Here is a 23,081-nt window from a genome sequence, read left to right as displayed (position 1 = left end):
AAGTGATCCTCCCACCTTGGCCTCCTGAGTAGCTAGGACTACAGGCATGTGCCACGACACCAGGCTACTTTAAAAATTTTTTTTATAGGGACAAGGTCTTTCTATGTTGCCAAGGCTGGTCTCAAACTTCCGGCATCAAACAATCCACTCACCTTGGCCTCCCAAAGTGTTAGGATTATACATGTGAGTCACTGGACCTGATCATAATATGTTTACATTCATAAATATGTTTGTAAAAGAAATCTAGAAGATACACTTCTATCTTGATTGTAGTTACTTTAAGGAAGGGTTGTAAGACTGGGGGACCCTGTGTACTTCTTTACTGTTTGAGTTCTTTGACTATGAAATCAAATATCACTCCATCTACCCATCTACCCATCTACCCATCCACCCATCCACCCATCTACCCATCCATCCATCCATCCATCCACCCATCCACCCATCCACGCATGTATCCTTCCATCCACGTATTTATCATGGTGGGGATAAAGGCTGCCAGAAATATTGATCTTTAAACAGAGACAAGATAGAACAGAAGCCTACATGTAACCTCACAACAAAGTCCGTACCTTACACCTCTCATGGCCTGCTCTAGGACGTGCTGCCTGAGGAATTACACTGGACTTCTAAGCAGTGGCGTTGAGGTGCGCACGGGGCTGTGACTGAGTGTATGGTCAGCACTCTGGGAGGTCTGAAGCGCATCTGACCACTGAACAAGGGCCAACAGCTCCAGGGTCATGTCCAGGGAGCCCCTCACAGCCCCACGTTCCTAACTGTAAACACACACAGGAAAAGTGATTTCTATCCAAGTTTATTTGGCATCTGAAGATAGCCACATCCCCAAATTCCAATGTCACTTCATAGGAATAATCCTCAAACATCCCATAAAATGTGGCCATAGGACAGATGTTAGAGTAATGCCAGTCGTGGCCGGTGGAGACAGAGATGAATAGGAAGCTGAACGGCCCTTGAGCAGCTCCGTGAAATTTAAATTAAAAAAAAAAAAGAAAATTTTTTTTTTTTTTTTTTTTAATGTAAGCAACAGTATTTAGCAGGTCTTGGCAGGCATTTACACACAAGCTAAAGTTTATTAGCCACGCCTCTGTGTGGTCTTATGGTTAGGATACAGAATCAACATGTTGCCAAATTAATTTTTTAGAGTACAGTGGGCAAGTCACTTTATTTAACTAAAACTGCGATTGCCAGCATCCAAGTGTGGTTAATGGTACCATGTGCAGAAGTTCAAGAGCACACGGGACCCATGTGAGCTTCATCTTTGCTTATCGAAATAAGTAAGCATGTTAGGGCTAGGAGGTCTAGCCAGATCTCCATTCTGGTAAGGAACTGACCAGCTCCCTCACTGTGGGACGGTGGTCACCCAGCTTCTGCGGCTTCATGCCTTAAGGCAGCCCTTGGCAGGAGAGCCCAGCAGGTTAGAAATATCCTAGAGTCATTTCTCATAATGAGCCCAGAGCTGCCTGCTGTGTGATTTTCATCTGCTCATATCACATCTGTCCTCTTTCACACAGCAGTCCTGTAGGCACTGCTTCTGCAGACTGAATAAACCTCCGCTCCTTCCGTGCTTCTCCCGGGTCCTGGCTTCTAGATGCCTCATTCTGGAAGCTCAGAACACAAGACTAGGTGCCACCTTCGATTCTTCTTTCTCTAATATGCCACATCCAATCTATCAGCAAGTGCAACTGGCTCTGAAATGTATATTTAAAATATGACAACTTCACAACACCTCCATCGATACGTCCCTGGTCCTAACCCCCATCACTAATCACCTGAACCACTGCAAAGGTCCAAGATTGCTTTCTCTGCTTCCATTAAAAAACATGCGTCAGCACTTTGAGAGGCCGAGCTAGGAGGATCCCTTGAGCCCAGGAGTTCAAAACCAGCCTGGGCAACATTGGGAGACTCTGTATCCATTAAAACAAAAACGAACACAGAGTAAACAAACATATTCCCCAGCCTATTCCTCCCACTTAAAATCCTTCTGTGACTTCCATTTATCCTTAGAACAGAACCCAAACTTCTTGCTGTTGTCCGTTAAGGTGTCAACAGTCTGGAATGGTCCCGTCTGAAGCTGCCTGCTTCTCCAACTTCATTTCCTATTGCTTTGTCTTCTCTCCCTTCATTTCAGCCCCGCTAAACTTACCGCTTCTCCTGACCTCTCAGCCCTTACCATTCCTGGAAGGGCCAGTCCAATAGACCTACAAGAGTCCATCCTTCTCTTCGTCATCTGGGCCTCAGCTCAAATGCCACTCATCTGCAAGGGGCCTACCTCACACCTACTCTCCATACTCAGCCTGTTTTCTTCATTGCATTTACCACCATAAGGATTTTTAAAGAAACTGTTTGCTGCCTGCCTTCTCCCTTAAATGTTAAGTCCCACAAGGGCAAAGGCTGTATATTCCTGTCAACTGCTGTACCTGCAGTGCCTAGAATATGCTCGGCATATGACAAGTGTGTAGGAAATATCTACTGGGTAAATGAATGAATGCCCTGATACCAGGTGGTTGTTTGAAGAAAGTAGCCCAGTCTAATAATACAGCAGTTCTCAACATATTTTTTCTGCTCTGATATTTGACTGGAGACATTCACATTGCTGATACTTCTCTAGGACATCCTAAGACTGTCACAGACAAGAAAGTCTGCCGTTTATGTGTGACTCCTACCGCACCAACTTCTGTTTCCCATCCAGGAAATGTGTAAAAGGATATTACAGGTGGCGTGTCCCTTATCCAAAATGCTCAAGACCAGAAATGTTTTGAATGCCAGATTTTTTTTTTGGGGGGGGGGCGGAGGGCATTTTTGGAATGGACAGTGAGAGATCTTGAAGATAGGACCAGAGTCTAAAACCAAAATTCATTTATGTTTCATCTGCATCTTATACACATAGCCTAGAGGTAATTTTATACAATATTTTAAATAATTCTGTGCATAGACTGGTGTGATTGCCAGGTGTGACAGCATGACTGTAGTCCCAGCTACACAGGAGGCTGAAGTGGGAAGATCGCTTGAGGCCAGGAGTTAAAGGCTGCAATGAGCTATGATCGCAGCACTGTACACCAGCCTGGGCAACAGAGCCAAACTCTGTTTCAAAAAATAAACAAACAAACAAATAAATTTTGTGCATGAAACAAAGTCTCTGTGCATGGAACCATCAGAAAGCGGAGGTGTCACTATCTCAGCCCTCACCCCCATGTGGGCAATCAGTGGTTGTGTGGCATCACCCTCATTCCTGACTGAGATTTTTTTTTTTTTTTGAGACAGTCTCTCTGTCACCCAGGCTGGAGTGCAGTGGTGAAATCTGGGCTTACTGGAACCTCTACCTCCCAGGCTCAAGTGATTCCCCTGCCTCAGCCTCCCAAGTAGCTGGGACTACATGCGTGTGCCATCACGCCTGGCTAATTTTTGTAATTTTGGTAGAGATGGGGTTTTGCCATGTTGGCCAGGCTGGTGTTGAACTCCTGGCCTCAAGCAATCTGCCCGCCTTGGCCTCCCAAAGTGCTGGGATTACAGGCATGAGCCACCATGCCTGCCCCTGACTCTGAATTTATATGCCACCAACAAGCAATCATTTCCTTACACTTATTCACACATAAGTACTTAACAGTAAAAAATAAGACATGCCATTAACACAGTGAAGACTCATGTGCTCAGGGGAGCTAAGCAGCCAGTGGCATCAGCAGAGACCGGAATCAGCTGTTGAACAACAGCAGCAACAACAAACAACAGCAGGCCTCTGGTCTCCCAACCATGCTGTGCTTTGATTCAAAGGTTATGGGACACTGCATTTTACATTTTAGGTGAGAAGGAACATGAGAAGCAGTTACAGGCCCAGGAAGTGGGTCCTCTGGGGATGAGGAGGCATTCTGCTGGGTGGCTTTTTAATGGTATCTGCCCCACTAACAATGGTCTTAGGATTTTTAATGGTATCTGCCTCACTAACAATGGTCTTAGAACCGACAGCTGCTTTCTGTTGGTTCAGTGTACACAAACTTTGTTTCATGCACAAAATATTTGCTTAGTTTTGTTTGTTTGTTTTAAGTTTTTTGGTCTTTTTGAGACAGGGCCTCGCTGTTTCCCAGGCGCGTGTGCAGTGGCATGATCACGGCTCATTGCAGCCTCTAACTCCTGGGCTCAGGCAAGACTCTTACCTCAGCCTCCCACGCAGCTGGGACTATAGTCACGTGTTACCATGCCCGGCTAATTTTTTTTCTTTCTTTTTTGTGTTAGGATTCTCTCTTTGATTTTATAAGCTGACATGATTTCTTGTTCTGTTGTGAATGCACGCTGCTCTAGGCCTCAGTTAACCCATCACACATATGCTCCACGCTGTCCACGGGTGCTTTTTCTGCAGTGTTAACGTCATCTTCATGGTTGGTATCATCATGAACACCTTGATTCAGAACCATTCTGGCTATTTCCCCATCAGTCAATGAAAGGAACAACTGGAGCCTCATTATCAATGTTAAAAACGACATTAATGTCTACTTCTTCCAGCTGACTGATGAACTCTGAAGGTATATTTTTTCCATAGGTAAGGAGGTCAGACATCCTTTTCTTCTCACTTGACAAGCTGAATTCTTCTAAATCACCACCTTGTTCATCATCATCACTGAACACAGTCGTAGGCCAGAGGTCACGCCAGGCACGCACAGCTGTGTCTTTAGTCACTGTGTTGCAAGCATTGGCAACAGCATATATGGCATCCTTCATGCTCAACTCCTGAAAATCTTCTACACCTACACCTCCGTTCACTGCTGCGAGCATGCAATTCAAGAAAGTATTTTTATATTTACTTTCCATTGATCTAAAGATACCCTGGTTACATGGCTGAACTAAGGAAGTCACGTTTGGGGGAAAGTACACAGCATCAATATTATCTTTGATGAGAATTTCAGCTGGAGGATGAGCAGAACAGTAGTCAGGGCATAAGAAAATCTTGCTGTCATCATCCGGTCCAACTTTTCTGCAGCGAACACAAGAGGCCTGTACGAAATGTTTGTAAAACCGATCAGAAAAGATGTCCCTGGTGATCTACGCCTTTTTGTTAGCATAATAATGGACTGGTAAGAAATTTACTCCTTGAAAACAGCACGGACAAAAGCTTTCGCCCATGAGAGCGAGTTTACACTTATGCGTGCCTGCTGCATTTGCACAGCACTGCACAGTCATTCTGTTCTTGGCATCCTTAATTCCTGTAGGGGCTGTCCCATCAGCTGTAGTCAGCATCTTTCTGGGGCAATAGCACCCAAATGGTCATGTCTCATCAGCAATACAGACTTGTTCTGGCATCAGATTTTCATCAGCAATAATCTTGGCAAACTCGTTAATGAGTTTTGATGCTGCCTTGTGATCTGCAGATGCTTTAAAACTTGAATTCCATGTCATCTCTTAAATTTCTGCAACCAGCCTGTTGAATATTCACAGTTCCCTTCAATTTTCAGTTCATCAGGATAGATCTTCGCTTGTTTCACGATCAGCATACCACTGAATGGCATGAGTTCAGTGTGATGCCTTCAGATCTAGTTTTTCAATACACAATTGACATCTTCATTTTTAGCTTTACGCAGTTTTTCTATTTTTCATTAACTTCTGCTCATCACATTCAGCATAGAACTTCAAAAGCGTATCCTTCTGTTTCTTCGGGTCATATATGGTGGTCATCACAACACCATACTCTTCTGTAAAACGTTTCACACTTATACTGCTGTTCAGTTCCTCCAACAAGTTGACTGTTTGTGCTATTGACAAACATAAATTATTCCTCTTTTTCTGATCACTGTTACACATAGGGGGATCTGCAGGCCTTTTTTGACATTTTCAGTAATATTTTTACATGACATTGTAGAGAATAAGCAAAAAACCACAGTGAGTAATGCATGGAGTTCTTGGCCCCATGTGAGGTATCATGGGGAATCTGTGGTGGGTGCGTCCAGCCTGCACACGTGCCATTTTATTACACGTTGTGGGCGTGCTTGTGTGGCGGAATTTGGGTGTGCATGGAAAAGTAATATTATAGTTGAAGGGGGCTGGGTGGGTCTTTTTTTTCCCTTGGGGACACTAAATCAACTGTGTCGTGCACCTGTGCTTTGACTATGACCTGTCACATGAGGTCAGGTGTGGAATTTTCCACTTGTGTTGACAGGTTGGCACTCAAAAAGTTTAAGATATCGGAGCATTTCAGATTAAAATTAGGAATGTTCAACCTGTATTACATAGCTAGCCTTGAATCCACTATTATTTACTATGTTTTCTATTACATTTTATAATTGTTTATCATTGGGTATACAAATGCTAATGATTTCAGTGAGTGGATCTTATAGAGTAATTTTGCTGAATGAGTTGTAACAGTTTATTGACTCTCTTTGATGTTTCTATGTAGACAACTGTATCACATACAAACAAAATGTGTCACTTCCTGTATAATTCTTATAATTTTTTTTCTTATTTTATTCCCTTGACTAGGAATCATAGAACACTGTTGAAGAGTAAGAGTAATAGCATTCATGTGTGTCTTGTACCTGATTTAAGCCTTAAACTAAGGTTTTCACCATTCAATATTTGTTGTACATTTTTTTATAGATAACTTCATAGTTAAGAAAGTTATCTATTCCTGGTTTCTGAAGAGTTTTTTTTTTTTTAATCATTACTGGGCATTGAATCTTCCCTACTGCTTTTTAACACTACTAAGAAAATTAATGGATTAGAAAAAAGAAGACTTAATGCTATTCATTTATCCTTTCATTCTTATGTTAAACCACACTTGGTTATGTGTGTGTGTGTTTTAAAAACACACTGCCAAATTTGACTTGATGAAATATCTTATTTCGGAGGTTTTTTTCTTTTTCTTCTTAGACAGAGTCTCACTCTGTTGCCTAGGCTGGAGTGCAATGGCGCAATCTTGGCTCACTGCAACCTCTTTCTCCCAGGTTTAAGTGATTCTCCTGCCTCAGCCTCCTGAGTAGCTGGGACTACAGGCACATGCCACCACGGCTGGCTAATTTTTTGTATTTTTAGTAGAGATGGGGTTTCACTGTGTTAGCCAGGATGGTCTCGATCTCCTGACCTTGTGATCCGCCCCCCTTGGCCTTCCAAAGTGTTGGGATTACAGGCATGAGCCAATGCGCTCAGCCTCAGATTTTTATGTACTTGTTTACAAATGAGTTTTTTAAACCAGTATTAGGTCAAGATCATGCTAGCCTTGTAAAATGAGGTGAATAGATTTATTTTTCCTGTAAAACTTTATAATGTTTGGTAAAACTTACTACTAAGACTATCTGTGGAGGGTGCCTTTAAAAGTTTGATAGACATAACAAAATTTACCATATTAGCTATTTTTAAGTGTCCACTTCAGTGGCACGAAGTACATTCGCAATGCTGTGCAGCCATCATTACTATTAATTTCTAGAATGTTCTCATCCAAAACTGAGTCTCTGTAGCCATTAAACAATAATTCTCCACTCTCTTCCTGCCTACTCCACCCTTGGTAATTCAACTATACTTTGTCTGTGTGACTTTGTCTATTCTAAGTTCCTCTTATAAGTGTAGTCATATGATATTTGTCCTTTGGTTTCTGGCTTATTTCACTTAACATGATGTTTTCAAAGTTCATCCACAGCGTTACATGTATCAGAATCTCCTTCCTTTTTAAGGGTGAATAATATTCCACTGTATGGATAGACAACATTTTGTTTATTATGCATCCACTGATGAACACTTGGGCTTTTGGCTATTGTGAATAATGCTTCTATAAATGTGGATGTACAATTATTCTTTTGAGATCCTGCTTTCAATTTTTTTGGTATATACCCAGAAGGGGAATTGTTGGATCATACAGTAATTCTACTTTTCATTTTTTGATAAACTGCCACACTGTTTTCTCTTGTGGCTACAATATCTTACATTCTCAACATTACATGAGGCAGACACAAGGGTTCCAATTTTCCACATCCTTACTAACACTTGTTATTTTCTGGGTTTTTTTTTTTTTTTTTTATAGTAGCAATCATAATGGGTGTGAAGTGCTGAGGTGCTATCTCATTGCGGTTTTGATTTGCATTTTCCTAATGATTAGTAATGTTAAGCATCTTTTCACTTGCCTATTGGACATTTATATCATCTTTTTTGAAGAAATGTTTATTCAAGTTCTTTGCTCACTTTGAAATCAGGGATTTTTTTGTTGTTGAGTTGCAGGAGTTCTTTATATATTTGAAGATTAACTCGTTATTTGCAAATATTTTCTCCTGTTCCATAGATTGCTTTTCACTCTGTTGACTGTATCCTTTGATGCACTGAAGTCTTTAATTTGTATATAGTCCAATTTATCTATTTTTACCTTGATTGCCTCTCTGTGGCTTTCATGAGCCGTGCCCACCTCTTTTTCTTGCCCATCTTGCATGTTATGTGAGACGGAGATGAGGATCAATCCTTCAGGTATGAACCAGCCAGACTAGAACAAATCATGTCTGGTCTGCTCCCTGCAGCTTGAGGAAGGGAACTGGGAACTGGGTTGCCACCATATGCCACAAAACTTTCCTGTGGACTTGAAGATGGCTTTCCTCGATCAGGCATTTGCTTGGTTGCTGTATGCATTTCGTGGTTGTTTAGAGCACCTGCAACATCTCTGCAGACAGCTTCTGCCTGGTTTTAGTGGTTTCTGTGTTGGATGAGAGCTTAGAGTTTCCTCTTCTGTCATTTTGCTGCCATTCCCATGTACAGGTGCCTTTTTAGTGGCTGGTGAAAGGAATACTTTTGATTGCCTATTTGACTTTTTAAAATTGTTACTTTTTAAAATTTTCTTTTTTTGTTGATATATAATTTTTTTTTTTTTTTTTTTTTTTTTTGGGACAGAGTTTTGCTCTAGTTGCCCAGGCTGGAGTGCAATGGCACAATCTCGGCTCACTGCAACCTCCACCTCCCAGGTTAAAGCGATTCTCCTGCCTCAGCCTCCCAAGTAGCTGGGATCACAGGCATGCGCCATCATGCCTGGCTAATTTTGTATTTTTAGTAAAGACAGGGTTTCACTATGTTGGTCAGGCTGGTCTCTAGTTCCTGATCTCAAGTGATCTGTCCACTTCAGCCTCCCAAAGTGTTGGGATTACAGGCGTGAGCCACTGTGCCCAGTTGATGTACATATTTTACCTATTTAATTTTTTTAACACTTGAGCTTGTTTAGATTTTCTATTTCTTGAATCGATTTTGGTAACATTTTTCTAAAAATTATCCATCTTACCTGTTTTCAAATTTATTGGTATTAAATTGTTCATCATGCTCTCTTATGATTTTAAAATATCCTTACGATAGCTGCAGTGACAGCTCCAATTTCATTCTTAGTATTTGTCCTGGAACCCTATCTCTTCCTCTCTTTTTCAACATTGTCAGGATTTTTAATATTTATAAGTTTTTCCCAGCCAAAGAACTCAGTTTTTTCCTATTGCTGAGCCTCTTTTTTGCCTTGCTGCCATTTTGCTAACATTTGGTATTGTCTCTTTTATTTCTTTCCTCCTATGTTCTTCAGGATTACTTTACTGCCATCCATTTGTTTTCAAGCACCAACATTTAAGAAAAATTGATTAAAAAATAAAATGAGATCATTTCATCCAACTACTTTTTTCTCTTGCTCCAAACTGGGGAAGTGTGTGGAACACCAGGTTCTGTGGTATACAGTCTGAGACCACGACAGTCAGTGGCTGTGTAAATGAAAAAGAGTTTTCCACTTGCTGGGCCCAGCATAAGATCCTGCTTCTTACCAAGGAAGATTCTAAACTGAACATCAGGGGCCGGGACTGGGGTTCTGGGTCTTTCGGTAATTTCACTGCATGACTCTGTCCTAGAAACTCAGAGGCCCTCAATTTCCTGCTGTCTAAAAGCAGATTTCCACAGGTGATCTCAGAATTCATTTTGGGCTGAACTAGTTTGCTCAGGCTACCATAACAAAATGCCACAGGGTGGGTGGCTTAAACAGCAGACATTTAATTTTTCACAGTTCTGGAGGGCAGGAAGTCCAAGACCAAGGTGTCACAGGGGTTAGTTTCTCCTAAGGCTTCCTGAGAGACTGCTCGGGTTGCAGATGGCCACCTTCTCCCTGTGTCCTCATTTGGACTCTTCTCTGTGCAAACATATCTTTGGTGTTTCTTTGTCTTCCTTCCTTTTTTTTTTTTTTTTTTTTTGGGATGGAGTTTTGCTCTGTTGCACAGGCCGGAGTGCAGTGGTGGGAGCATGGCTCACTGCAACCTCCACCTCTCGTGTTCAAGGGATTCTCCTGCCTCAGCATCCCAAGTAGCTGGGATTGCAGGTGCCCAAAACCATGCCCAGCTAATTTTGCATTTTTAGTAGAGATGGGGTTTCACCATGTTGGACACGCTGGTCCCAAACTCCTGATATCAAGTGATCTGCCGGCCTTGGCCTCCCAAAGTGCTGGGATTATAGGCGTAAGCCACCACACCTGGCCTCTTCCTCTTCATATAAGGACACCAGTCATATTGGATTCCTTATGACCTCACGTTACCTTATTTACGTCTTTAAGGGCCCTAGCTCCAGATACAATCATGTTCTAAGGACTGGGAAGGCTTCAACGTATGAATTCTGGGGAGACAAAATTCAGCCCATAACATGAGCTCTGTCACTTTAGGTCACTTAAGGTTCAACACTGACTGCCTAATATGCAACAACAAAAAGGAATGCAAGTTCAGCATACTCCAAAGACACAAAAAAATCTCTCCTACAGAAAGACACAAAAAAATCTCTCCTACAGAAAGACACAAAAAAATCTCTCCTACAGTCGTAACCCAAAGCATGAATTAAGTCAGTGAATAAGCAAAGACAGCCTAAAACCAAGGGCAGCTTCCCATTAGGAGGTTGAGCTTTGAAGTTTCTTTTATGTCCATTAACCTTTCTGATCCTCAGAGCTGCAAGGCAGCTGTGACACACTTCAGCATTCACCCCTAAGCACGGGAGTGTTTGCAGGGGGCTTTGTGAATTTGTACAGCAAAATAGTCTTCAAAGTTTCCTGCCACAACCAAAATGCTTGGAGCAGCATATACATGGCTGGTTTCACTTCTCAAACCAACCACCACATTTCTAATAGACATAAAATGTTGCCTTGTCTATAATATTTCTTATTCTGAATTGAATAGACAGCTGACTCCTGTGTTCTAGGATTTTTTTGGTCTGCTTTTAATATCCTTTTTTTTTTTTGAGACGGAGTCTTGTCTGTCGCCCAGGCTGGAGTGCAGTGGTGCGATCTCGGCTCACTGCAAGCTCTGCCTCCTAGGTTCATGCATTCTCCTGCCTCAGCCTCCGGAGTAGCTTGGATTACAGGCACCCACCACTACGCCCGCCTAATTTTTTTGTATTTTTAGTAGAGATGGGGTTTCACTGTGTTAGCCAGGATGGTCTCGATCTCCTGACCTCCTGATCCGCCCGCCTCAGCCTCCCAAAGTGCTGGGATTACAGGCGTGAGCCACCGTGCCCGGCCTTAATATGCATTTAAACATTTATATCTCTGATGCAACTCACATCCAGTGAGTTTAGTTCTGTTGGCATAAGTTTAACGACCGGGACCCAACAGATTAGGAAGTTTCAAAGATAACCATCCAGGACCATTAGTTTGACCAATAAATGCAATAAAGGGAGCGCTTAGAAATTCATTTTCTGAGCAAACCTTTCCAAAGCTAATGGTAAAATACTGTTTTAGGAGCTAGCAGTTAATTTTTTTAAAAACCCATTAATGTTTATATAAATATATATACATATAAACACATATATATTTTTAGACAGGGTCTCACTCTGTTGCACAGGCTGGAGTGCAATGGCATGATCACAGCTCAATGCAGCACTGACCTCCCTGAGCTCAGGTGATCCTCCCACCTTAGCCTCCCATGTAGCTGGAACTATAGGCTTGCACCACCATGCCCACTAATTATTGTATTTTTTTGTACAGATGAGATTTTACCATGTTGCCCAGGCTGGACTCGAGCTGCTGGGCTCAAACGACCCACCCGCCTCGGCCTCCTAAAGTGCTGGGACTACAGGCATGGGCCACCGCGCCCGGCTGAGAGAGATATATATATATATTTAGAAGCCTAAACATATCAGATGTTGACATTACCAAATCCCACCAGTTTTAGTTCTCATTCATTTATATCCTGGTAGATTTCATCTGTTTTGAGAACAACTCAAAGGAAAAATAATTCTTCATATTGTCTGAATTGTGTCTTCGAATTCTACAAACATTTTCTGAGCAGTTGCTGAGCTCCTGGGTGTGGAAACCTGGGTGGGGATAAAATGAGGCCGTCCTTGGAGGAGAGGGGCTGGAAGGGGGCAGTCCCCATCCTCACCCTCCTCTCTGCCACTCTCCACAACTTCTGCAGATGGCCTCCCTCTCTGCGACTGGTTCCTTATCGAGGCAATGGAAATGTGGACTGCGGTGACTCTGATCAAGCCTCACGTATCTATTGAATCAGGAAGCCCGAAGGCCTGAGGCCTCCCGAGTGGCCCCAAGGGAGCGTCGTGCATTTTTCTGGTCAGTCATTAGGGGAAACGATGAATGAGCCAGGGCAGCATGAGAAGGCCTGCATGCTATCAGGGATCTTTTTCCTGAAAACATCGACATGGGGACATGTTCAAACCAAATTTTCTTTATAAGTTATAAGAAAATCAGGCGGAGGCTTAACTTTTTTTTTGGCAATGCTGTTGAGAATATTACATTATGTTCCCACAATAGCATAAATGTATGTCTTATCACTTGAATGGAGCCCAGACAATAAAAGGGCATCTGAGAGTGGAAATACGCCTATGAGAAAGGCCAAGCCAGCCTTTCGTGATAACAGCAGCAGGGAGGGAAGAGTGCACAGAGCTGACCACAGCACAAATGTCGCAGACCCTTGAGGACCGCGCCAGGGCTCAGAGCTCCACCCAAGGGCTTGTGATCCTCACCCCAGCCAAGTTCCTTCAGACCCCAGGGTCTTCGTTTTGTGACTTGTAAAATGGGAATTATATGTCATGGGAGTGTTGGGGGGAAAATGCAACCATTAGCAAATGCTTTCAAATATAATATGTATTACCAATATCAGGTAAAGGTAACATTTTATTTCCTAGGGCCGGGAATTTGATTTTTGCTTTCCCGTTTATTTTTATCCATATTCAACCACCCACAAGTGTGCTCTCTCAAAAAGCAAAAAAAAAAAAAAACACAAAAAAAAACCCAACAACAACCCCATTTCTCCTTCTGGTTGAATGATTCATCAAGAATCTTGGCCCAAGTACAATACAGTTTCAGGGAAAAAAGACTCCAGGGAATGAATAGGGAACGTAATCATGCCCTTTCCGATAACCCCGTTATTAGGCAACGTGGCGCGCGGATGAAATTCTCCAGGGAGCAAGTGAGTGAGGCATGGCTTACATTTTGTATGCTGAGCCCTGTTTAGTGACTTCACACCTCCACTCCCTGTTCTATGCCAGCAAGGTAGGTCAGCTGGGGTGGCAGGCGAGCTGAGGGTCACCTCAGAGCTGAGGTCGAAAGAAATTCTTACAAGTAAAATAATCACTAACAATTTTTATCTTCATAGATATGGAGTTGTTGGTCTTGAGATGCAGACCATGCAGGAACAAAAGGCTTGCGGGTGGACTGTGGTGCTAGGATGCTGCAGTCTCAGGGGAAGCTGTCGTTTTAGTGCCCACCTTCCTTTCCCTCCTCTGGCCAAAAATACTAATAATAATAAAGAAAGGAAAAGAAAAGAAACTTCTCAGAGAGGTTGCTAGTGGCTAAAAAAACTCCTGGTTCTCCACCCACTGTGAGTTTACGACATCTACAAAACAAGACTGTTAAGATACAGAAACAATATAAAGGTACTGAAAAATGATTCTTTTTTTTTTTCTTTTTAGAGATGGGGTCTTGTTCTGTTGCCTAGGCTGGAGTACAGCGGTGGGATCATAGCTCACTGCAGCCTTGAACTTATGGGCTCAAGCCAAGCTCCCATGTAGCTAGGACAACAGGCATGGGCCACCACGCCCAGCTCAAATTACTCTTAGACGCCCAGGGACCCTACCTTTCAAAGCAGTTGGTATTCCAGTTTGAATAAATTTAATTGATTTTTTTTGAGTATTGTCTTTTCATAATTTAATTTATTTAAACAAAATAACTTTTTTTTTCGATTTGGTGCTGTAAAATGGTTTGATATATTCCTAGTTTTTCAATATTGCATTATTTTGAGAATTAAATATTGTCCAGAGAAGCATTTATTACAATGGAAATTAATGGGAGGAAAAAAAGTCTCCAAAAGACACAATGTGCTTTGTGGAAGGGTCAGGGATGATGAGGACACATCCATGGATACCGTCAATCTGCCACACTTAAGAAGCCTATGCCTGCCACAGGGCATTTGCACTCTCTGTGTTTCCTCCTTTAACCAGCATGTGGGGTAAGCAAGGTAGAGGTTATGACTCTGTTTTATACATGAAGTAAATGCATTCCACAGAAAATAGGTGATTTCGGCCAGGCACGGTGGCTCATGCCTGTAATCCTAGCACTTTGGGAAGCCAAGGCAGGAGGATCACTTGAGGTTGGGGGTTTGAGACCAGCCTGGCCAACATGGTAAAACCTCATCTCTACTAAAAATACAAAAATTACCTGGGCATGGTGGCAGCTGCCTGTAATCCCAGCTACTGGGAAGGCTGAGGCAGAAGAATCACTTGAACCCAGGAGGTGGAGGTTGCAGTGAGCTGAGATCTCATCACTGCACACTCCAGCCTGGTGACAGAGTGAGACTCCATCTCAGAAAAAAAAAAAAAAAAGAAAAAAGTATGTGATTCGTTTCTGGTTAGAGAATAAGCAAATGGCCAACCTGGACCTGGATGAGACAGGAAATGCCCTGGACTGTGTGTTCTGTAGGTTTACGTGTGTATGTATGGACAGAAAAATAAACCTTCCTTTTTTTGTACATAGCGGCAGCTACCAGATTGGAATTCAATTCACAAAGAGAAAAATACCAAAAAATCTACCTGTCTATTAAAGGATAATGTTTAGCAGAGGGTGAGAAAAGCCAGAAGTATGTACGGACAGAAAAATAAACCTTCCGTTATTCGTACATAGCTGCAGCTACTGGATTGGAATTCAATTCACAAAGAGAAAAATACAAGCCAATAAATACTTGAGAACTACGTGATCTTATATCTCAGATAGTGTGGGCTGGAGAGGCCTGGTACACTGGAGAGGTCCACTACACTGGAGATGCCCACTACACTGGGGTCCGGTGGCCGGCGAGTGAGGGGACCTGTCTCACATGGGTGAGGGCTGCAGTACACACAATACCCAGATGTTACCAAGGGCACACGCAGATGGCATAATTGGTGAGAAATCAGAAACAGGACACAAGTTACAGGAGGAAAGAAAAAGAGGCTGGGGCCTGTGGCCCAGCCCTGGAAGTCAGAGAACTCTGAAGGGCTTTGCGGGAACGAAGCCTTGGGGTTAAGCAGGTAGACATTCGCCTCCTGAAAACCCACGGGCGGGAGAGCCGAGCGGCAAAACAACCGGAGGAAGTGAGCAGCTGCCGAGCAAGCGTGACTCCACACAAGGACGCAGGAGCCACAGGAAGGGGCCGTCAGAGCCACCCAACCTGGAAACACGAGTGCAGAGGCAGGCTCGGGCCCTGCACAGCACACGCTTTCCAAACTCCAAAAAGACTGCCTGTTGATATGCACTGTGGATATCAATCGTGTGCACAGTTCCGTCAGCTGGCCCACACATGCTTTCAGGCCCAGTTCTGTTCTGCAGTCGGTGGCATTTTGATAATACACTTCTCCAAAAAAACAAAACAACAACCTCTGTTTCAGAACATAGGATGTTTTGAAGGTTATATTCTTGGCATTTAGAAAAGAGTAAACAGCCTCTTAGCTTTTGGACTGTGACTAAAATCATAGTTGTTGTTTTGTTTTTTTTTTTTTGAAGTTGGTTTCCAGGCAAAAGATGAATTACTCTGCACCAGAGTAAAAAATTACTTTTGATTGCCACACTTTTAAAATATATGAAAGGATGACGATCAATCATGTAAAAGATATTTGTAAAATGTCCGTAGTTAGATACGAATATAACTTGGACAAACACAGTATCTACTTGTCTATTAAAGGATAATGTTTAGCAGGGGGTGAGAAAAGCCAGAAGTTTAGGATTTAGAGACAAGCAGAAGTACCAAGAAAGGAGACTGAATAGGAAACGTGGAAGGAGATGGAAGCAAAGAGAGAAAAAAAGAATGAGAGAATGGGAGAGAGAGAGAGATTGAAAGAGAGAGGATGTACCTCTGAAGTCAGGTAAGGATCTTGGCCCCAGGGGCTGAAACTAGAGTGATTCATTGTTATGGGCTGAACTGTGTCTGCCCAAAATTCATATGTTGATGTCTTAACCCACAGTAACTCAGGATGAGACTGCATTTGGAGATGGGGCCTTGAAAAAGACAAGTTAAAATGATGCCACTGGGGCTGGGTGCAGTGGCTCACACTTGTAATCCCAGCACTTTGGGAAGCCAAAGCAGGAGGATCACTTGAGCCCCAGAGTTTGAGACCATCCTGGGCAACACAGGGAGACCCCATGTCTACAAAAAAACAAAAAAACAAAAAAAAAAAACGCTGGGCGTGGTGGCGTGCACCTGTAGTTCCAGCTACTTGGGAGGCTGAGGCAGGAGAATCACTTCAGCCAGAGAGGTTGAGGCTGCAGTAAGCCGTGATCATGCTACTGCACTCCAGCCTGGGTGACAGAGCGAGACACTGTCTCAAAAAAATAAATAAAAGCAAATAAAACTATGCCATTGGGTGAGCCCTAATCCAATCTGACCGGTATCCTTAGAGAAGAGAACATTTGGACACACACAGAGACACCAGGGATGTGTGCATGGAGGAAAGGCCACGTGGGGTCACAGGAAGAAGGCAGCGGTCTGCAAGCCCAGGAGAGAGGCCTCAGGGAAAATCAACGCTGCCGATACCCCATCTTAGACTTCCAGCCTCCAGAACTGAGAGACAATGCGTGTTGTTTGAAGCCATCCAGCCTGTAGCATTTTGCGATGGCAGCCCAAGCAAACTAACATGTTTATCACAACCCCATGAAGGAGGGTGTGGGGTTTCCCCACAATGGAGCCCTAGGCTTGTCCTGCCACGTATGACTCCACCGCAGGGTGGGTAAATTCTAGCACAGACGCTGCCCCTGCTTCCTCTGCATTCCCCAGGCCGTCCTTGCTTCACACTCTTCCTTAACCCTCTTCTCCGGGGATCACGTGCAAGTCTCCCGGAGCCCAGGTGTTAGCACGGCGTGGGGTTCCAGCCTCCTCCGATCACAGCTCAGCTCCTACCACCGATCACAGCTCAGCTCCTACCACCTCTTCCTCCCCAGAATAGCACACAGCGCCTGGTGCAACTCCATGAATGCCAGAGCGGGACATTACGGTCACACTGTGCTCACTTTGTGAAATAAAAGATGGAGTCGTTTTATGTCTTTAACGCCCTTTGAGCACATGAGCAGACGGAGTGATCATGAGATGTACCTGGGAGAGGAGATGACAGGGACGGGGGCTTGGGCCCTAATGCTGGGTGCTGCCAGGGACTCTTGAAGCAGGACAAGGAGGCACTGGGGAGGGAGGGTCTAAGAGGAGTGCCTGGAGAGCCTGTGCCCACAGGGATGGCTTGGGGTGGCTTTGGGTGGACTGGATTTTTCACAGGAGCCAGGGAAGTCAAGTGGGGAAGTCCAGTTGGAGTTCCCATTTCCTCGTGAACTGTACATCTGCTAACAGCAAGGAGCGGGAATGCCAAGGGTGACCACACGATGCTGCCAGGGCAGATGCTGGAGGCTGAGACATCAACCCAGGTGCCCCAGCTGTGTGGAAGGGGGTGTGAGTGTGACGCCGCCCTCCCTAGAAACCTGTCCACAGATCTGGACCACACAACAGTGTCTCTGTGCCTAGATTCTTACCTAAGACCCATTTCTCAGACAGATACTTGACTGTTGCTTTCTTCTTTCCGCTGTAGGGCCCGATGACGATGCTAGCCTGGCGGGGGACTTGGCTGACCCGGCCTCCGCACAGGTGGACTAGTTCACAGAGCTTGGCCACTGGGGGGCTGCTGGCAGGTGAGACAAACATCACTGGCTGGTCGGCAAAGAGGGTTCCGCGGTACGGCCCTGCAGACAAGTGGCACTCGCTTCGGCACAGCTGTGGGCAGACAGAGAGATAATTACAGAGGTGGGACCACTCCAGTCTCCATAGCATAGGCGAACTGTTGCAGTTCTTCCTTTTTTATGAAAAGAATAGACTGAATGTAAGGCTGCCATGCTCCTGTGAATTTTGAATTCTGAGAATCCACAGAAGATGATGACATTAATGACATAAAACTGACATTTTCTGAAGTAGCCACAAGTAAAACTCCAAGGAAACAAATTAGAAAAAAAAAAAAGTGTAGGCCTTTGAATTATTACAAATCCTCAAACAAAATATTGAAAAGCAACGTTAGCAGAGCAGAGCAGAGCCGTAGCTAGGCCGAACTCTCACTAAAGTAACTTGGTGACATGTGCAAGTGACGGCAAGATTCTAATGCACTGCAAATGCCGGCTGTGCTGGAAGAGCGTCATTCAATCCAGTGTGCTCCAGGCTCTTGGCAGAAAAGGACTTTTATAGGATCTAAGAAATGCTGTAAATCCAATACCATGGTTTGGACAGGGAAAGGGAGAGTGAGGCAATCAATGCAAAAGTAGAATTCCTAGAGCCATTCCCGAAACACGCTGGGTTTGGGGGAGAGAGGTGTGTCGAGATTGTTTTAATGAGCTGTTGGGAAACATTTCAGAAACAGGGATGTGAAGCTGCTCTGCTTCTCATTCTGGCAATGTGTGGTCATCTGGTTGACTCAGAGGACTGTGGGAAGGCCCAGTTATTCTGAACACGCATTTTCCTAACTACGGATTGGTAAAGACTTCTTGACTGTACACACCTTGAGAGATGCTATGGGTTATGTGCCATCCACGTTTTGTTTTGCATATTTTCCCTGCTTATTTTTCCTACAATATCTGAAATTAATGGTTCACACAAATTAAAGATTTAAGGGGATGTATTTCAGGGAAGGGATGAAGGGGCCTTCTCAGAGGAGTATAACCTGGGGTGGGGTGAGATCGGGGTCCTCTCAGTCAGGGGCAGCAGGCAAGGCTGACCTCAGAGGCAGGGGTAGGGTGGAGGTTGGGGGAAGAGCAGCAAAGAGTAAGTTCCACAGCCCACATCACTCACAAAATCAGAGAAGCAGTGAACTATTCTTCTGCTAGGTTTTCATACTACTGTAATATTTAACAAAAGAGGATCCTACTATGAAAATATAGCTCCAGAATCAATGGAGTAGATCCAATACACTTAAATATGCTCATGGAATTTGCTTTTTCTCTTCCCTTGTGTTGAATTTTATAGCATAATAAATACCGAGCCTCAGCAGCTTTCATGTGACTTGCAGGAGACAGTGGCAGCAGGGGCAAATGGTTCTTCCTGGATGGTGACTTTGTGAGTATTTTTAGCAATATGTCCTGCGAGATAGGCAGTAGAAAGGGCTGTTGATTTAATTTGCAGACAAAGAGACTGAGCTGATACAAGACAAGAGGTTTGCTTTGGCAAATGGTGAGTCACACTGCAAGAAAAAGCCATGGTCCCTAGCATCACGGGGCCAAGCTGCATGAAAATGGAATCAAGAAAGAGTATCATTCATTTTAAAGTAGGACACACATACATTCAAAAAGTTAATTATGAAAGTACTTGGCCGGGCACGGTGGCTCACACCTGTAATCCCAGCACTTTGGGAGGCTGAGGCGGGCAGATCACAAGGTCAGGAGATCAAGATCATCCTGGCTAACATGGTGAAACCCTGTCTCTACTAAAAATACAAAAAATTAGCCAGGTGTGGTGGTGGGTGCCTGTAGTCCCAGCTACTCCGGAGGCTGAGGCAGGAGAATGGTGTGAACCCGGGAGGTGGAGCTTGCAGTGAGCTGAGATTGCGCCACTGCACTCCAGCCTGGGCAATAAGAGCAAAACTCTATCTAAAGAAAAAAAAGGCTGGGCGCAGTGGCTCACGCCTGTAATCCCAGCACTTTGGGAGGTTGAGGTGAGTGGATCACTTGAGGTCAGGAGTTTGAGACTGGTCTGACCAACATGGAGAAACCCCATCTCTACTAAAAATACAAAAACTAGCCGAGCATTTTGGTGGGCGCCTGTAATCCCAGCTACTCGGGAGGCTGAGGCAGGAGAATCGCTTGAATTTGGGAGGTGGAGGTGGCAGTGAGCAGAGATGGCACCACTGCACTCCAGCCTGGGCGACACAGCAGGACTCTGTCTCAAAAAAATACAATAAAATAAAGTATTTGATTGTTGAAACAATACGGAAGGGTATAAAGTAAAAAGGGGCTTTTCCTGTTAGACACTGTTGTCTGTGTCTTCTTTATTGGCAGAACAAAGACTTCTTCTGGGGGGCACCGACCTCCCCCTGGCCATGTGTTCAAGCCCAAGGAGAAGTCCCAGGATTGGTCCGAGCTAATCACGGTGATCGCAATGCAAATGACTGCGCTAAGCATGGCACAGCTGGCCTCAATCCTGGCCAATGCAACCTGAGAATCAATCGCTGGTGGGATGCTGGGGGAGTTTTTCTCACTATTATAAACAGATGCATAAGCAGAAATACTTCTCTTTGCTGGACACTGTCATGTCTAATGCGACACCTGGATCACTGAAGCCCCCAGAGGCCACGGGACACGCTGAAAATGGCCCAGTGGGAAGGCGGAAAGCCCTGGGTCCTGAAAAACACTTTTAAGTCACTGATGGACCAAACTGAAATCACCCTTTATTTTGTTCTTTTTATGTCAGGAAAAAAAACCCTAAATTCTTTAAGTGACTTTTTTGTTAAGTTTTTGTTTCTAGAAGCCCAGAGTATCCTAATAAAAATAATTTTAAATAATCCACCTATTTTTGGAAATATCTTGTTCATCACTGAGATTATGAATAATAGATCAGTTGTCACCCCTGCCTCCCCCGCCATTTACCAGAGTTAACAACTGTGAAGAATTCTCTGTGTATTTTTAAAAATTCTGTAAAATGCACATACAACACACATTTACACATTTATGATAATGGTTGTTCTTAACCAAAAAATGAGATCAAATCTGTATCTTACTATATGTATAAGCAGTAAATAAACCTTTTTGTAATGCAGTAGAAAAGGAAATCAACCTCTCGAATGTTTAGGATGTGACTTCAGTAGCTAGTTTCTTTGTGCCGTGACACTGCCTTCAGGATTCTGATCTTGGCCAATTTTCCTATCCAGCAAATAAAGCACCATTTCCCCAACACTGGTACATTTTAAAAAGTTAGTTGTGAATTATAAGCTGCAAACATTAGATGCAGCAGGCGGTGTTCTCACTGTATCACCACTGGCTCTCGCCAAGGAGCCTATGTGTTACCTGGAGACCAAGCTGAAAAGCCTCAAAGGCACAAATTCTGAAGTCAACTTGCTGTTGATTATTTTCATGGATTTTTCAATACCTTGGTAATCGCAATTTACAGCAATGTGCTCTAAACTCTAACTTCAGCTGGGCAAAGTGGCTAACACCTGTAATCCCAGCACTTTGGGAGGCTGAGGTAGTTGGATTGCTTAAGCCCAGGAGTTTGAGACCAGCCTGGGCAACATAGGGAGACCCCATCTAGATAGATAGATAGATAGATAGATAGATAGATGATAGGCAGATAGATAATCAGACAGACAGATAGATAAGCAAGCCTGGTGTGGTGTCGCATGCCTATAGTTCCTGCTACTTGGGAGGCTGAGGTGGGGGGATCACTTGAGCCTGTACTCCAGCCTGGGTGACAGCGAGACCCTGTCTCAAAACAATACAACTCCACACCCCCAACAAAAACCAATGATTCTAATTTCATTGCAAACCTTTATACACACACACACACACACACACACGCACATGCATGCACACACCCCAGGAACAGGAGTGCATGCAGGACATGTGGAGGGGACAGGCATAAGTTGGGGAAGGATGGCTGGGTGGCGTCGTGCTGTTTTGTTTTTGTTGTTACCTCAATGAAAACCTCAGAGATAACCAGGCTCATCTATTTATATATTGACCCAGGAGTTTCTAGCTAAAAAAAGTTAAAAGATAATTTTTTAAAAATCATAACTTTCGGGAAGCTGAGGCAGAAGAATGGTGTGAACCTGGGAGGAGGAGCTTGCAGTGAGCCGAGATCGCGCCACTGTACTCCAGCCTGGGCGATAGAATGAGACTCCATCTCAAGAAAAAAAAAACAACCCCCCCCCCCCCCCCGCCAAAAAACCCATAACTTTCATACAGGTATAAAATAAACAGTGTATTCATTTTACTTAACTCAGATGCTATAACTGGTTCAAAGGACAATCCGAAGAACACATTTATTGATTAGGAATACTGAAATAAACTTGCTAATGGACAAAAAAAGTTGGCTTTCCTACAAGGTAGGAAGCATTCCCTCTACCAGACAGAGTTCATTTCCTGCCCATAGACAGGCGCGTTTGCATTGCCAGCAGCTATTTACAGCTTATGAAGCTGTAAAACAGCTCCCAAGCAATGAAGGCTACAAGCAGATAAGCTGGCAGGCCGTGAGCAGGCCTCAAATGGAGTTTTTCAGCGAAGCACAAATGTTCCCCTACAGAACCCAAGATGTCTCTTTAAAAGAAATCATGAAAGAAGAGGGGATTAAGTGGAGCTTCTGGACTGCTCCAAGGTTAAGTGGCCTCCAAAATAAACAACAGGACTGCTCAGTAGTCAGAGTGAATTTTGGGTGGGGTTTGAAAGAGTTCCTGCTTTCCTCTGCTAATGGTGATATAAAATGTTCATTTCATACCCATGGATATACACTGAGGTGTACATGTAAGTTGAGGAGGCAGTGGCAGAAGCCAGAAGGCTTTCTCTGCCATGAGCTCCTCCTAGGAGCCCTGGGTTGCAGAGGGTGAGGACTGCTAGGAAAGTCTGTCAGTTAAGGCTGAAGGGACATTAGCTTTGCTTTAAAACACATTGGCTGTGC

The 23,081-nt window shown here is 43.9% G+C and overlaps 1 protein-coding gene and 1 long non-coding RNA gene across 9 annotated transcripts in view; one reads left to right on the top strand and one right to left on the bottom strand.

Moving 5' to 3' along the window:
• LOC129043235 (uncharacterized) overlaps positions 1-20,977 on the top strand; it is an 88,488-nt gene extending 67,511 nt beyond the window's left edge. For 3 of the 4 annotated variants that reach the window (XR_010127324.1, XR_010127323.1, XR_010127321.1), the window contains 3 exons: positions 18,025-18,124; positions 19,443-19,532; positions 20,471-20,977. This is a non-coding gene — a long non-coding RNA (uncharacterized LOC129043235). Of the gene's footprint in view, positions 1-12,386; positions 12,539-18,024; positions 18,125-19,442; positions 19,533-20,470 lie in introns of all 4 variants that reach the window. The other variant, XR_010127322.1, reaches the window with a different exon arrangement.
• MCPH1 (microcephalin 1) overlaps positions 1-23,081 on the bottom strand; it is a 240,728-nt gene that overhangs the window by 4,001 nt on the left and 213,646 nt on the right. For 4 of the 5 annotated variants that reach the window (XM_063669328.1, XM_054499957.2, XM_063669329.1 and 1 more), the window contains one exon: positions 17,969-18,206. In XM_063669328.1, coding sequence (XP_063525398.1) covers positions 17,969-18,206 — 238 coding nt within the window. Of the gene's footprint in view, positions 1-14,397; positions 14,788-17,968; positions 18,207-23,081 lie in introns of those variants that run through there. The other variant, XM_063669330.1, reaches the window with a different exon arrangement.

The sequence above is a fragment of the Pongo pygmaeus genome, chromosome 7, assembly GCF_028885625.2.
Source record: "Pongo pygmaeus isolate AG05252 chromosome 7, NHGRI_mPonPyg2-v2.0_pri, whole genome shotgun sequence".
NCBI classification, from domain to species: Eukaryota; Metazoa; Chordata; class Mammalia; order Primates; family Hominidae; genus Pongo; species Pongo pygmaeus.
The sequence above is the reverse complement of the archived record's forward strand: the minus strand, read 5'-3'. Positions and strand labels throughout refer to the sequence as shown.